We start from the raw sequence: 14,721 nt of genomic DNA on the forward strand, positions 1-14,721 counted from the left end.
CTCATACTGTTATTGACAGATAATTAGAGTTACACTCGTAACTTATTGTTCCATGCTTAGTAATTAACGCTGTTTTTGTTGTATGTACATATATTAGCTATAATTGGGTATTTCTCAACATTATTTTCAAATAATGAATCACTTTTATTTTCAATGTCACAGTATATTTTAGAAAATATACTGTGACATTGAATTAGGGATAGTTGGAGATAATTCAATGAACGTTGTCTCAATAATTTAAATTTAGAATATATTACAACTAATATACAGTAAAAATAATATCAATTATTTTAATAAAGTATTTTCTATATTAACAATAGTATATGTATTATATATAGAATACTTAATTTTTAAAATCGGAATAAAATATAAAATAATGTTTGTTCAAATAATTATGATTGGTAGTGTATATTCGTATAATTAAATAATTATATATTTTATCAAAAATATTTATATTTATATAATTACATATATTTTTATACATAATTTTATATATATATATATATATATATATATATATATAATATGTATACATTATCTTATCAAATTACGTCTTGAGGTATCTCTGTTTGTGTAAATTTATCTTTCTTTTCAAGACAACTAAGTAAAAAGTTTAAGCGAGCAAAGAGAAACGGAGTAGTCTTTCGAAAAATCGAACTCGAAAGAATACTTAGACAAGACGCGTCCTGAATAAACAAACGCAGACAATACTTAACAATTTCGCGTAACTCATCTTCTTATGTCAAGGAGAGCAACGTCAGCCATTCTGATATTCCAAGAAACTGATCGCGCTCGACACATGACGATAAAGTATCGGTCATTAAACTAATTAGATCAGAGTGATTGATACATCCTGTAGAGCAGTCTATTATTAGATCAATAAGTGGATGAAATGAATTTGCAAGTATGATCGAGGATCGACATAATATAATCGAATATGCAAACATGAACCAATCTTAGTATATCCGTATTATACATCGAACGGTGAATGAAATTAAATGTGAATGCAACGTATACTATTTGCATGGTTGTATGTGTGAAGAACACAAACGATGCTCCTCCATTTTGCAAGCAGATATTGAGATCGGATGTCGATATGACACGAATAAAAAAGTGAAATACACCGCAATGTTGGGTCTCAGCGAGTTCTGTATAGAGACTCTTAGCATCCTGTGAGAACCATAAATAAAGAATGCGTCGTGTCAACTGAGAGTTCTTCGAACTCTTTCCACTTCAGAAAGATGCTCACCGTTGCTCTTAACCCAGGAATAGTCCTGGGTTTTTATGTCACCTGATTTTTATGTCTCAACAGCGAAAAAATGAAACTTAGTCGCAATACTTTTTTTATTAACCGAGAATTCATGCCTATCTTTTTGTTCTCTCCTTTAATTAGAAAATGTTTTAGATAAAGCTATGTATAAATAGCAATAATATATACATATTATTTTTCATTCGATATATATAGATATGTATATGAATTGTGACATAATTAATAATGTATAATATATTGATTCTTAATTCAGATGTAAAATTACATCAGATAATAGTTTATGCAAAATAATTAGGAGTGACTATTTCTGTGTTAATTCGTATAAAAATATCACAATTTGGAGACGTCTTTTCGCATAAGATACAAAATTTGGGAGAGGATGCACATATCACACAGCTCGATATAAATGTTATATATATTTCAGCTTAATGATTACAAACTAATGGCTTTTCTCTCCGGCGTATATCGACAACGTCGTTGTTAGTTACAGAAAAGATTTTTCTTCTCGTGTCCACGGCGTGATCCACGTGTGAGTATTGAGAAAAGTAAAAGATAAATCAACTTTGGGAATTCTCTCCTCTCTCCGGATGACGAATGGCAAGGCTCGACGGCATGGCATTTACGCAATGGCATTACAATAGTAACAATAGTACGGCGTATTTATACAAAATACGGCAGAAGCGAGAGATTTGCGCGCGCACATAAATAAAACCAGGAGAGAAAGAAAGAAAAAAGAGAAAGGAGAGAGAGAGAGAGAGAGAGAGAGAGAGAGAGAGAGAAGAAAAGCGTTAAAATATATTTTACAATGTTCTGTACAAAATCTTCCTTCAGGACAATAAAAATTCAATCGACGTACATAATCAACAGTGCTATTAAGTGAAATAGTGTATCAGTTGTGTATGCATACGTGTTTTTATAATGGTACAACGGATTGCACTTGCAATAATACATGTGAAATAACATTTAACAATGATGCTGGCAAATTACACCAACGACTCGATAAACTAATTTGACAACAAACCATGTCACTCTAAAACAGAATACTAAAGATAAAGAGAAATCCGTTAAAAAAATCGTGTATATATATCACGTCGTTGTGTAAGTAGTAACTCCTGTGTTTTGTAATTGACGATGTGTGACGTGTATATAGGCAGAAATGTAGTATATGTAAAAAAATCACGAATCCTGTAATATATATACACAAATTAATCAAATTTCATTTAAGTCATTGCACTACAAGTCACCTCGTTACAAGCATAAAACTTCATCACCATTCATTCCGCAATTTTTATGAACAAGAATAAATTCGTGGATCATTGCAATTTAAAAAAAAGAAGAGAAAAGCAAAACGGTCAACATTTACTGTCTCAACGAGCACAAACTTGTTATAACAATTTTGTCATATAATTTTGTCATGTCCGTTGTACAAATTAATTATCCTAATCTATATAGCTTTCCCTTCTCCTTTTTTTTTCTTCGTTACCCGGTGAAATAGTAAATGTTAAGCATCTTAAGAACTATGCACTGTTCAACTAAATTATACAATCATTTGATTACATTAAAAAAAAAACAAAAAACTTAAACATAACTCATATATATGATCTCGATTTTATCAACTTATTAGCAAAGTTTAACGACATAAATCAATAAATGTTCTAAATTATATGTAAAACCGACGATAGTCTTTATGCGATGCTTAATCCAATATCCATTCGCTAAAATCTCGTTCTATATGTTACATTTGGTATTCCGCGACAGAATACGTTCTCTTCATTTATAAACACGTAACAAAAATAGATAATAATAGATATATGTATATGTATATAAGTGTGTATATATATATCTATTTATATATCTATACGTATTTGTGTATACATTTATATGCGTTTATGTACAATGATAGATATGTAAAACCTAACAAAGTAGACAGGTAATGCGCTGCTGTTAAACTAATGTACAAAGCTTTTTGTCGCATCAAAATACTTCATTATATCTCGACGTGAGCAAGATTTAATCGACATGTATTCGCTCAGGCATTTCCTTACTGATATTACTGTATAAAATGTACTGTCATTTCGTTAAAAATCTTAGGCATTCCCTTGTGTGACGGTTTTAAACCATATTCGATATACTACTAAAGTACGCGAATTATTTACGTGTTTTAGGATACATAATGTATCATACACATATGACATGTATATATTTCGCGTAGCATAGGTCATATGGATCTCAAGTATAAAATTAGATCAACTCGTTTTAATTGCACTTTTTATTTTGCTACTGCTTTATGCTTTTTTACCTTTTAATTTGCTTGTCTCTCTTTTTCACTTCATTAAAATCAATATAATTTACTTTCAAACTTACGATAATGCAATAAATCATACACTAAATTTGAATCATATAGGTGTATATATATATATATATATATATATATATATATATATATATATATATGATTCTTATTTTATGTACGAAATTTGATAATCGACCAAACAAAGCCAGCTGAAATTTTATTTAAAAATTTATTTTAAATTTAAGGTTAAAAAGTTTTGAAGAAAAAATTTATTTATTATGACTGGATTTTTAATAGAATGATTTTTTGAAAGTCGTTTTTAGATCAATTTAATCTTTCTAAATCAAAACCTGTATATTTTTTAACCGAGTCAGATCCTTCGCATTAAACTCAACAATTTTGATTGAAGATGTTCACAAAAGATTATTGTAAATCCTTAAATTAAAATTGATGATAAAAGTCACTCACTCTTGGCGTTTTCTACAATCAACGAAGTGAACGATTCTATTTGTGCTGTGTATCATAAAATTTTTTAATGCAGTGAGTTCGAAGTGACCCAATCCAGATCAGATTAATGACATCACATGCTCTACTTTGATTTCTGATTAAACGAGGTAATGGTACTTTCGAGTTAACCGATCTAAACTGGTTCAAACCCACTGCACTCGAAAACGCTAGTAGAAACTCTATCAATAAAATCTGGTCACTGGATAAGCTTCGAGAAACTTGTGATTGGTCTGTCGTTTTTATCAACTTCAGTAAGTTAGAATGAGATATTATATATAAAAAGAAACGGTATATATAATATCTTTTTTTGCTTTTATTTTAAAAAAATTTCTCAACCAGACTTTGTTATAGGATCTCTAATATATATTATAGACATGGATTAGGACCTTATAATTCGTTATTTTTAATGGTTCTAAATTCCCTCTACTTTTCTGTACGTATGCGTGTGCGTGTTAGAGATACATCGGAGTCACAGAGATATTCTGTGATTCAGAATATTCGTAACAATTCTAAATCCCTTCTATCTCTATGTATATGTATGCTGTAGAATAAATGTATAAAATTTTTTCAATTATCTCTTATACGACGCTTAGAATTCTCAAGTATCACCAACAGAATACTTTCAGAAATTTCTAAGCGTTAGCTAATCTTATATGTAGTATTAATTGTATTTTTCATCGGTTTTCAATTTCATAAAACATATATATATATATATATATATATATATATATATATATATGTGTGTGTGTGTGTATATATAACGTGTACACGATGTAGTGTGTGTATCTCGTTTATATATTGATTCTAAAAAATTCCAAGAATGATTGCTTTAATTAATGTCTGAAGAATTTGTAATAATTTTTTACAGATACCCTTTAAAATATCAAATAATATGAAAGTATCTCGAACCAAAATTGCTGATTTAAAATGTAGCATCCGCATCAGTAAAAAAATATATAAATTTTTACTTTATATATTTATAATATAGATTAAATCAACCTCATAATTTTTATTTACAAATATTAAATTGATCTTGAAATGGCCCTCCAAAAAGATACTCTATGAAAAAGCAAGCAGTATTCAATTTTTTCTTTTTTCTTTTTTTTTTAACAAATTCTGCAGCTTTTTTATAGGAGACATCTTTTGGAAAATTTAAATATATGATTGTATGTATAAATATATTTATAACTATTTCATTTCGGACGCGGAAACTATAAGTGCAGCTAAAACAAACAGATCTACGCACCGTGCATTTGCATAACATCGTGATGACATAATCCTTAAGTTTACACAGACTTAATTATAGACTAAGTAGCACTTCTTTAATATCTGATAAAATTACGTCGTTATGTATTGTAACAACAATAAACGTACTAATAGGTACATAAGCTCGTTTTCGATCTGAGAGCTTCGCGAATATCCAATCGCGCAAGCCGGTAAGTATCATTTCGCAAGTACAAACAAAATCATTTTCCTTTTTTCTTATATTTTACAGTAATAACAATAGATTTTCCTTTTCATCGATTTGAAATGGTTTGAACTTGCAAAATAACCGCGTTCTATAAAGATTCAGGCCTTTCTTTTCGTATTACAATTCGAAATATTACAATTTTTCTTAAATAGCTATCTTACTGTAACTTCAGTGATAATTGATATTATTTAGCTCTTAATTAAACCTATAGTTGCATCTAAATTTTTTTTCTTATTAAAATTTGTAGTTCGGTACCACACAATTAATCCTTCGCAATTATACTTTGTATCAACAATAGGCCATCGATTCTTCAATAAAGCTCTTTTTTTTCAAGTTGCATTTTTTGTAACAACATCCAATGAAGATATTAATAAAACGTTATCATAAAAAGTTCGAATAAAAAAAAATATCCTATCTATCCATTGAAAGGTCAATCTTTTTTTTTTAAATAGTACAAGATTCATATAAGAAAAATACTAACGATTTACCAATACGTTAGTTCTTTTTTACTTATTAAACTTTGTACAATAATCTCATATTCGATGAACGATAAAGTATAAAAGAAAGACCTGTAGGAAGAAGGCGGTGTATCTGACTAGTTTAAAGTACGTGCATATTATGCATACATATATTCTTGCTGTTGTGATAGCGTGAGAGTGCTCTGCGAGGCCAATTGTCACTTGCACATTACTCACAATTAACTCTATACTGCGCGAGGTACTTTAATTGTCTTCTGACCTACACATAATTAAAGCGCACGATCCAGGATAATTGTGACGCATGGGTACCTCTACACAGATTTCTCGTAGTCGAGCAAGATCTCATTGAAAAACGTGAAGAAATGCGAAAAAAAGTGCCTTTTTCCGATTACTTTGTTTTAAAACCGGAGATATGAAATACGTTGACTATCTTACATAACGATATTAACAGGTCTCATGATACGTTAATGACACAGTCAATTTTCCATTCTAGTTCGAGACTTCAGAATTGTTTTTTTTTTTCACCAGCTGCTTGGTGACATCCATGGTTCGCTCACCATATGTTTTTTTTTATCTCATCTTACTTTATTATCCCTGATTCTGTCCTCATATGCGGTTACTGTATATTGTACTGTAATGCTATTATAAAAGAGCCCGTTACCTTGTTACGTACAATTTTATTCGCGATCGATATGTGCGATAATGAAGTATCGAATGAACTACGTGAACGAATAACAAATTGCATTGCACAGCTCAACTTTCGCAAATGTGCAAGTGCAGCTAAAAAGAAGTTTCGACGGATTGTGGCAATACAGCCACAATTAGAAAAATAGAAAATATACAACTTGCATCATCTCGTTGTCTCTAACTGTATGCAGCAATTTCATCAAGTACGTCACTTTCATCTCTCTTTGAGCAATCTTCGCGCATAGATGAATAGAAATATTTGCGTTTTCGCGGAATTTTCGTTAATAAAATCGTCGAGAGAATCGTTCGGAAGAATATCTGTATGCACTTGCTTTCCACACGATATAAACGCAACAGCGCGTTCGAGAATTGTCATTCTGAGACGACATTAATCCTTAATTAATCGTGTGCTGCGTGAATTAAAAATTGTACGTTTATAATATTTTTTCCTCTTTTTTTTCTTCTCTATTACTTGGTGTTATATCGGAGTAGTGTCATTTAAAAATCTCTCTAATTTAATTAATTTCTAATTCAGTAATATAGTAAAAAAATATGAATTCATAGTCTATGTTACATCAATTGCGAATCAAGCGATTAACTAAAGATTAAATTAGGATATGTCTGTGTCATTAATAAAGAAATCTAGAAAATGTAGTTCTAAAAAAGTTGGCTTATCCCTGCAAAAATGGCAAAAAAATTTTTCTCACAATTAAACGAGAATTTAGCGAAAAATTGTGCTGTGAAAAAATGCCTAACTAAAACCAGCTATAGACGATCTATAATGTAGAGTAAAAATCTGGCGTCTTCGATATATCATTTTTTTGCCGTATATTTCAATGAATTTAGGCATGTACATGTTTTTTTAATCTTTTTCTTAGTATGTACATTGTGATTCTTCAATATTTTCATATTACATTATATAACATTATAAATATAACGCTATATTTAATTTTGACGGATCCAAGAGCGTAGAGGAGGAAATTGTGTAAAGTGTATAATATTTTGAAACATTTTATCTGTGTAAATTCTACTTATACTCTATATCTTCTGGGGAAAAAATGAGATTATATATTAAATTTTACATTTAAAAAAATTTCAATTAGACTCACAATAGTCGTAATTCGGTTAAATTATTTCGTTAAACCGAATTATATCTATTAAGAGACATCATTGGAAATTCCAAGAAATAATCACTTTGTACAAAAATTTCATTTATCACTCTTTCATGCTGTATATATATATATATATATATATTTGCTTTTCCGCAAGAAAAGGAAGAATAACGTACTTTTCTTGGAACTTTGTAACGATTGTAACAAAACGTATCGCGCATGATCATAAATCATTCGAAAACATCATTAATTTGTTAAACAAACGCGCAAAATGGAAGTGCGAATTTCCTAAAGTATCGGATTCCTTGGAGGGGAGAAGCCCTATGCCCTTGCGCCTGATTCTGTATCATAGATCGTCTGAAGTGGACTTAATTTAATTTTTCGACAGCAATAGGCTGTCCGTCAATCTAGCCATATATATGTATACATATATATGCCCGTTATACATATATCTAAATATATATAACATATTTGTATACTCTATTTACTTATTTTAACTTATTTTAACTAATCGCGTCGAAATTACGCATATAATATAAAAAAAGTAACGCAGTACTGGTACATACTTTGGTGAACGAGAACGTCAATCTGACATTCTCGTCGCTCGAACGTATCGTGCCGCATACATTTGCATATCGCGCCAGATAGCGATATCGCGCATAATCAAACAAGAAGACATCAGCTTGGGCGGAGGAATAAAAAATGTCTTAAGACATTTCCTTAAAGACTCTGCGAGTCGCTTCCTGTATATTCTATTATTTTTTGTACCGATGCTATATGCATAAAACTTTTTCTCGGTAATAGTCATTTAAGGAAGCGTCTTTAAACGTAAGAACTCACTGGAGAGTTCGTTTAATAAGAAATGAATTTGCAATGATTTATTTACCTCAAGCCAATGATCTTCCTTTTTGCTCAGACCCAGTCTTATTTTCGAAGCAAGTATGAAATATTCCTTTTCATAAGGAAAGTTTCTTAAATCTCTTCGTATTTTAATAAGCGAACTTCATTCCCCCCTTTCTCCAGGTTGTAAAAGATCGCTGCTCAGTTCGATTCGCGTGTAAGTGTCGCAATTACATTCAAACGTATAACATCTCAGTTTCTTGCATGCACCGCTGTATATACCACAATCTTACAGTGTAGCACTTACTTTGTCCGTCTACGAAGATGGCAATGAACACCATCGCGAAAAATAGGAGAAAAACGAGATGATGGTGCATCTCTCTCCTCACCTCACTGAACTGTACTTGGCACAACCGTCACCTCTGCGTACTGTTCGTCCGACTGACTTGTTGCTGCCTGCGGCAGTGACGGTGGCATCTTCTCGAGTCGCACATACGACGGTCCTGCTGAGGGAGGTGACAAATTCGCGATAGTGATATAACTAGAGTTCAAGTCTTTTCCCTCTGTCGTTGGCCAAGACGAAGTGGGATACACAGTGTTGTCTTTGTTGTTACCTTCATCATCCTCCGTCACGTTCGCGAGTGGTTCCGTTTTCTCTTGTTGCTCCTGCGGTTGTGTTTCGTGCGCGGAGGTCGTAAGATTGTACGAAGTTCCACTCGTTGTAGAATTGTGCGGATCGTGGAACGTTTTTTGCTGTAAAGATTCTTGATCCGCTTCTATAACCGGCATCCGCTCAGGAATTATCATCCCTTCAGGAATTATCGATGCAAAGATATATTTTGGACTCGCTAAAGTCAAACCGGTATTGGCGGGGAAGGTCGGCGGAAATGACATATACTCTTTTTTACACAAATTCTGATTATCTTTGACTTTGAAGGTGCCACACATCAAATTACTGTTCCTCGCTTGTATATGTTTAGGTATACTAGAAGGCGATTCAGGTATTTCGTCTATTAATCCTGCTTGAACGTATGGTGTCGCCATCGTCGTCTTCTCGGGATTAATGTGAGATGCCAAAAGCTTCTTGTTCAACTCGATGATCGATCGCATTTTGTCCAGTTCGTCGATAGTTTGTTTCTGCTTCTCCTTTTCAAATTCATCTTCAAATTTGATCGATATCAAAGCATCACCACTGTCGTCGCCGCTATCATTGTTGCTATCACTGCCATGATTACCGTCATTGTTGTCGTCACTGTCTTTGCTGCTGTCGTCATCGTCACTGTTGGTGTTCTTCCGTGGTATAAGGCTCGGATTACTTAATAACATCTCCGAAGAGGACGGCATGCTAATATAGTTTGCGCTAGACCAAGCGTGTTGCGAAGGCGAGTAACTCTTCGACATCGTGTTATCTGTTAAATTAGGCGTGGACCGCGCTAACGATATAGTCTCTTCAGAAGTCGGCTCACCAGAATTGCCAACTTTGACATATGATTCCCAGCAGGGCGTGACATCTGATAATAACGAGGCCGGTACACGTGTAGTACTTCTTTGTCGCAGTGTCAATTCACGGACAGGCTGACTCTTCAGTTTGTCGGACGGCGTATGCATTGCATCCACCTCAGTGCCACTATCACTGCAAACCTGAGATTCCGCCGTAAGTGATGACGTAACGGACTCTTGGCCACTCGAACAACCGCTCGAATCGGCGGACGGCTGCCTTATGTGTGGTTCACTTTTCTTAAGCGGTTGCTGCGCAAACAAAATAGAGCTTATGTTAGCGTACTGTATTGTTGTAGTTATGTCATATTTGCTTCAATAAATAATCACAAAATGTAAAAAGACATGAAAGAGATATCTCACCGTATCTGGAGCATCTGGCGGTGCAAGTCCAGGTGGTAATTTTACTTCGACATCTCGCATAGCTCGACATTTGATCCACATTCTGTAAGAAAAATAGTATAAAACGTCTTGAAGAGTATAACTAGAATATTTGTAATTAAATGGAAATTCTTTTCTTGTGGAAAGAATGGTTTTATGTAAATTATTATATTTGCATAGAGAATGGCTAAAAAATAGAAGTATCTTTACCTCTTAAACATGTACACGAAGCACACGATGCATGCTACGAAACTAACGACGCCAACTATCCATATAATAACCAGTGCAACGGACGATAAACCTGTTGCATGAGAAATATACATTCGCTAATCAGAATGAGTTACTTAATAATATCCGCGTCAAACGTGTATGTGTGATACTATTGCATTTATCAAAGTCACATAATAATAGAAAAAAAATTAATACTATACTGAAGATTATAAGAAACATGTTTTTTGAAACAATAAAAAACAGATGAAGAAAGAACCCGACTTGATCTTGTGAGTACTGTATGAACCAATTATGTCATTTACATCTAAAAAAAAAACTATAGTTATCATTATCATTTTTCTCATTATAAAAAGATTTTAAAAGTTCAACAATAAATGTTTTCAACGTTTAAATGTCGTCATTTATACTTACAAATATTAGCATGTACGTGTATATATAAATCACAACAAATGTGCTTAATTTTATAAAAAAGTAAACGTGTCCATTTTTAATAAAATTAGCCACAATATATTTACTCCCAGTAACAATAATAATAAATTTTAATACCATTATTATAACAATTTCCCTCCCCAAAATCGGACCAGAATCCTTTCAAAAGGTCGCCGTTAAGATTGGTGTTAACAGCTCTAACCCGGAACTTGTGCTTCTGCTCTCGATGCTCGACGTTTTTGCAGTCGGGAATGGGCAATTGCACTTCTGCAATAAAAACAAATAGTATTAAAATTAAGCTTTCGTGTTATTCTTTCTATAATCTTCATTTTTATATCCTCTCTCTCTCTCTCTCTCTCTCTCTCTCTCTCTCTCTCTCTCTCTCTCTCTCTCTTCACTTCTCTTTTCACACAACTATCACTATTTTACATTTATCATTATATCATTCAAATGGAAATGAATAGAATAGAAAAATAGAATAATTCAAGAAATGAATCGAATTATATTTGAAAAGAATATTTCTTTATTATAGTATATTTAATTTAACTTTGTCAGAAATTCTCTCAAATTCTGTTAAAGGAAAGAAATTCAATTTTCCCATTAAAGACAATCTCACCTGTTCTCGTGACATTCTGGATCATGCCATTTCCGTATTCTATTTCGTAATACATGTGCTCTAATGGACCAGCTGGTTCTTGCGGTGGCTCCCATTGAATGATCACTTGACTGGAGTTTACAAAGCGTACTAAAGGAATATTGATTTTGCCAGGCACGCCGATTTTTGTGGACTCATTTATTATCGATGACTTTTCACTGCACTGGACGGTACAAGCGGAGACTCTAATAAAATATCTTGTGTACGGCTTCAAACCCGTCAGTTTAATGTGATCTTTATCATCCACTCTAATGACTTGATCATTGTAGTAGACTTCATAATATCTGAGCACACCGTTCATCGCCGACGGCTTTTTCCATGCGACAAACATCGTCGTGTTAGACAAGTCAGTGATCCTAACATTTAACGGTGGTGTGCTGGGCGCAGCTTCCAGCGTGGTATTATACAAGGGATCACTACGTAGACCCTCACCGCTCTTCGTCAACACCGCGACACTCAGCATGTACGTGGTGTATGGCTTCAGATTATCGACAACACCATGTATCGTATGTGCGTCCGCCTTAATGGTACTATTAAACATAGGACCGTTACAGTTGACATTCATTGGTGATACTATGGGACAGTAATAGATGTTGAATCCTTCAATTATCCCGATGCGATCCGAGCAATCAAGCTTCCAACCGACTTCGATAAAATGCGATCCAATGCGATTAATCCAAACAGACTTCATTTTGCCAAGCACCTTGTTATGAATTACCGTGCATGATGACCATATCATGCCGCTGCTACCTCTCTCAGTATTGACGGAGATTGCAAATTGATATACCTTGGACGGATTCGGTACAGTTATGTTGTAGATCATAGTATTTTTAGGAACATGTACCCAGTCCAAATAACCCTGCAAACATATCATTTTAACACTGCGTGTCCAAACTTTTATGTGAAATACACTTTAATTTGTTATGTGAAAAAAATATTCTTTGAATAATGTGAAAAAAAGTATTGATACATACGGTACACTGATAAGGACGATCACGCTCGTTGTCGCACCAAAAGATTGTGTAATTCTTGATGTTACGATCTTCGAATGGTGGCTTCCAAGATAATTCATACAATCCATTTTCAAAAGCGATTTTCGTGAACGCTATTGGTTCATGTGGAACTAAGAATAAAATAATATCAAATTGTTAGATATACTTGAATCTTTCTGTCCTTCCTTGACACATCTATCTTCTTATACTCACTTTCTTTCTGATTTGGTACGTATATTCTCGCACGACTGTTGTTAGCTCCGACCTCGTTCGTTGAGATGATCTCGAATAGATAACTATTGAGGGCGATTCCCTTCAATTTGGCATATGTCCTAGTCGTTTCACTTGGTGTAAGTGCAACTTTCTGGCCATTTTCCTCCACGTGGATGATTTGATACTTAAAATTATCGCCGTTTTCTTGATTTTGCGGTATCGCTTGCCAGTACAAGTATACGTCTCTGTTTCCATTATTTTCAGCAATTTCAAAGCTACCGATATCAGTTCGCGGTGCAGCACTAGGCACTAAAGTTAAATCAGAGAAAATTTAATAGAAACAGATAGATGTTATCTGTTAATTAGTCATAGCCAAATTTTCAATATGTCATTATTTCAATTATAGTTATAATCAAATAAATAATAAAAATAAACGTAAAGACAACAGATTCTCTTCATAATTCAGAAATTTACTTACATTTTGGTGACGTCCTGAATGTAACAACACTAAATTCACTCCATCTATCCGGTCTTACAGCTGTCGAGCTTTTTAAATAAATACGAACATCATATACTGTATTAGCGTATTCTAATCCGGTAAGATTGTAAAGCCACTGCTCTCTATTCTTAGGATGCGTAATATTGATAACCTACAGACAAAGGGAAAATAAGTTTGATCAAGATTGTTATTTTATTTATCACAGAATTGATAATTCTTTCAATTGTGATATCAATAAATTATCTAATAAAGTAAAAAATTACTTGAATCAATATGATTATACCTTCCAATCTTTTTCATGATCCCATTGATGTTGATACATAATTTTGTGATGAACACCAACTGGAAATGTTGCCATCGGGAAGGGAAGTTCCCAATGCAACAGTGCACTTTCCGATGTTTTGTTTATTAAGGTAAGGTTGTAAGGTTTAGCCGGAATAACTGAAAACAATAATATTCTTAAATATTAAATATACAGCATATTCGATAACTGTACATTTCTCATTGCAAAAGATTTTTACATGGGAATAAATAATAATCCATATATAAGATTTACATACCATTAGGATAATGTTGAACACGATATGTAAAATTGAGTTCCCCAAAAGGATTAGATACTTTCAGTATGAAAATATAAAATGCATATGGTTGCCTATATATTGGATCGGAATATATATCCCACGTGCATGAATTCTCTGTCGTCGTCGGAAGCGGACAATAATACATTGCTCCTAATCTTCCAGGTAATTGAAACATTAAATCGTACTTTGTACTGACGAAATTGTGTTCTGGCTCCCATGTGCAATTAAAGCTTTCCCAATTATAGGAGACACAATCAAAATGTTTGGGTTTTTGAGGTGGATCTGTCGTGAAACAAAACAAGTAAAATAAAATAAAACATTTCACATAAGAAAGAAACATATTAGTTTTTAAAATACATAATTTTCAAATATAGTTTTTGATATTCGCTAAGTAATTGATAAAAGATATCAGAAATTATATTTATAAACATTATATATCACCTTTAATCCTAGTTACATCAGTACATGTAAAATTTCAATTTCTATCGTTTTTAAGACATTACGGACATTTTATATGTATCATATTAAAATTAAAATTTATTAAATAGATATAAATATGTTACATAAATGTATAATTTATTGTA

General features: G+C 32.8%; 1 protein-coding gene across 1 annotated transcript in view; it reads right to left on the minus strand.

Annotated features, from left to right (window-relative positions):
* Window positions 1–1,667: 1,667 nt before the first annotated feature.
* dome (cytokine receptor domeless) overlaps window positions 1,668–14,721 on the minus strand; it is a 32,211-nt gene continuing 19,157 nt past the window's right edge. Inside the window, exons 4-13 of the mRNA XM_011059450.2 lie at window positions 14,117–14,419; window positions 13,840–13,997; window positions 13,536–13,707; window positions 13,058–13,366; window positions 12,827–12,975; window positions 11,814–12,711; window positions 11,315–11,464; window positions 10,748–10,838; window positions 10,520–10,601; window positions 1,668–10,408 (exon numbers count right to left, since the gene is read on the minus strand). Coding sequence (XP_011057752.2) covers window positions 9,050–10,408; window positions 10,520–10,601; window positions 10,748–10,838; window positions 11,315–11,464; window positions 11,814–12,711; window positions 12,827–12,975; window positions 13,058–13,366; window positions 13,536–13,707; window positions 13,840–13,997; window positions 14,117–14,419 — 3,671 coding nt within the window. The 3' untranslated portion in view covers window positions 1,668–9,049. The remainder of the gene's footprint in view (window positions 10,409–10,519; window positions 10,602–10,747; window positions 10,839–11,314; window positions 11,465–11,813; window positions 12,712–12,826; window positions 12,976–13,057; window positions 13,367–13,535; window positions 13,708–13,839; window positions 13,998–14,116; window positions 14,420–14,721) is intronic.

This window comes from Acromyrmex echinatior, chromosome 2 (genome assembly GCF_024713525.1).
Source record: "Acromyrmex echinatior isolate Ae372 chromosome 2, ASM2471352v2, whole genome shotgun sequence".
Lineage (NCBI taxonomy): Eukaryota > Metazoa > Arthropoda > Insecta > Hymenoptera > Formicidae > Acromyrmex > Acromyrmex echinatior.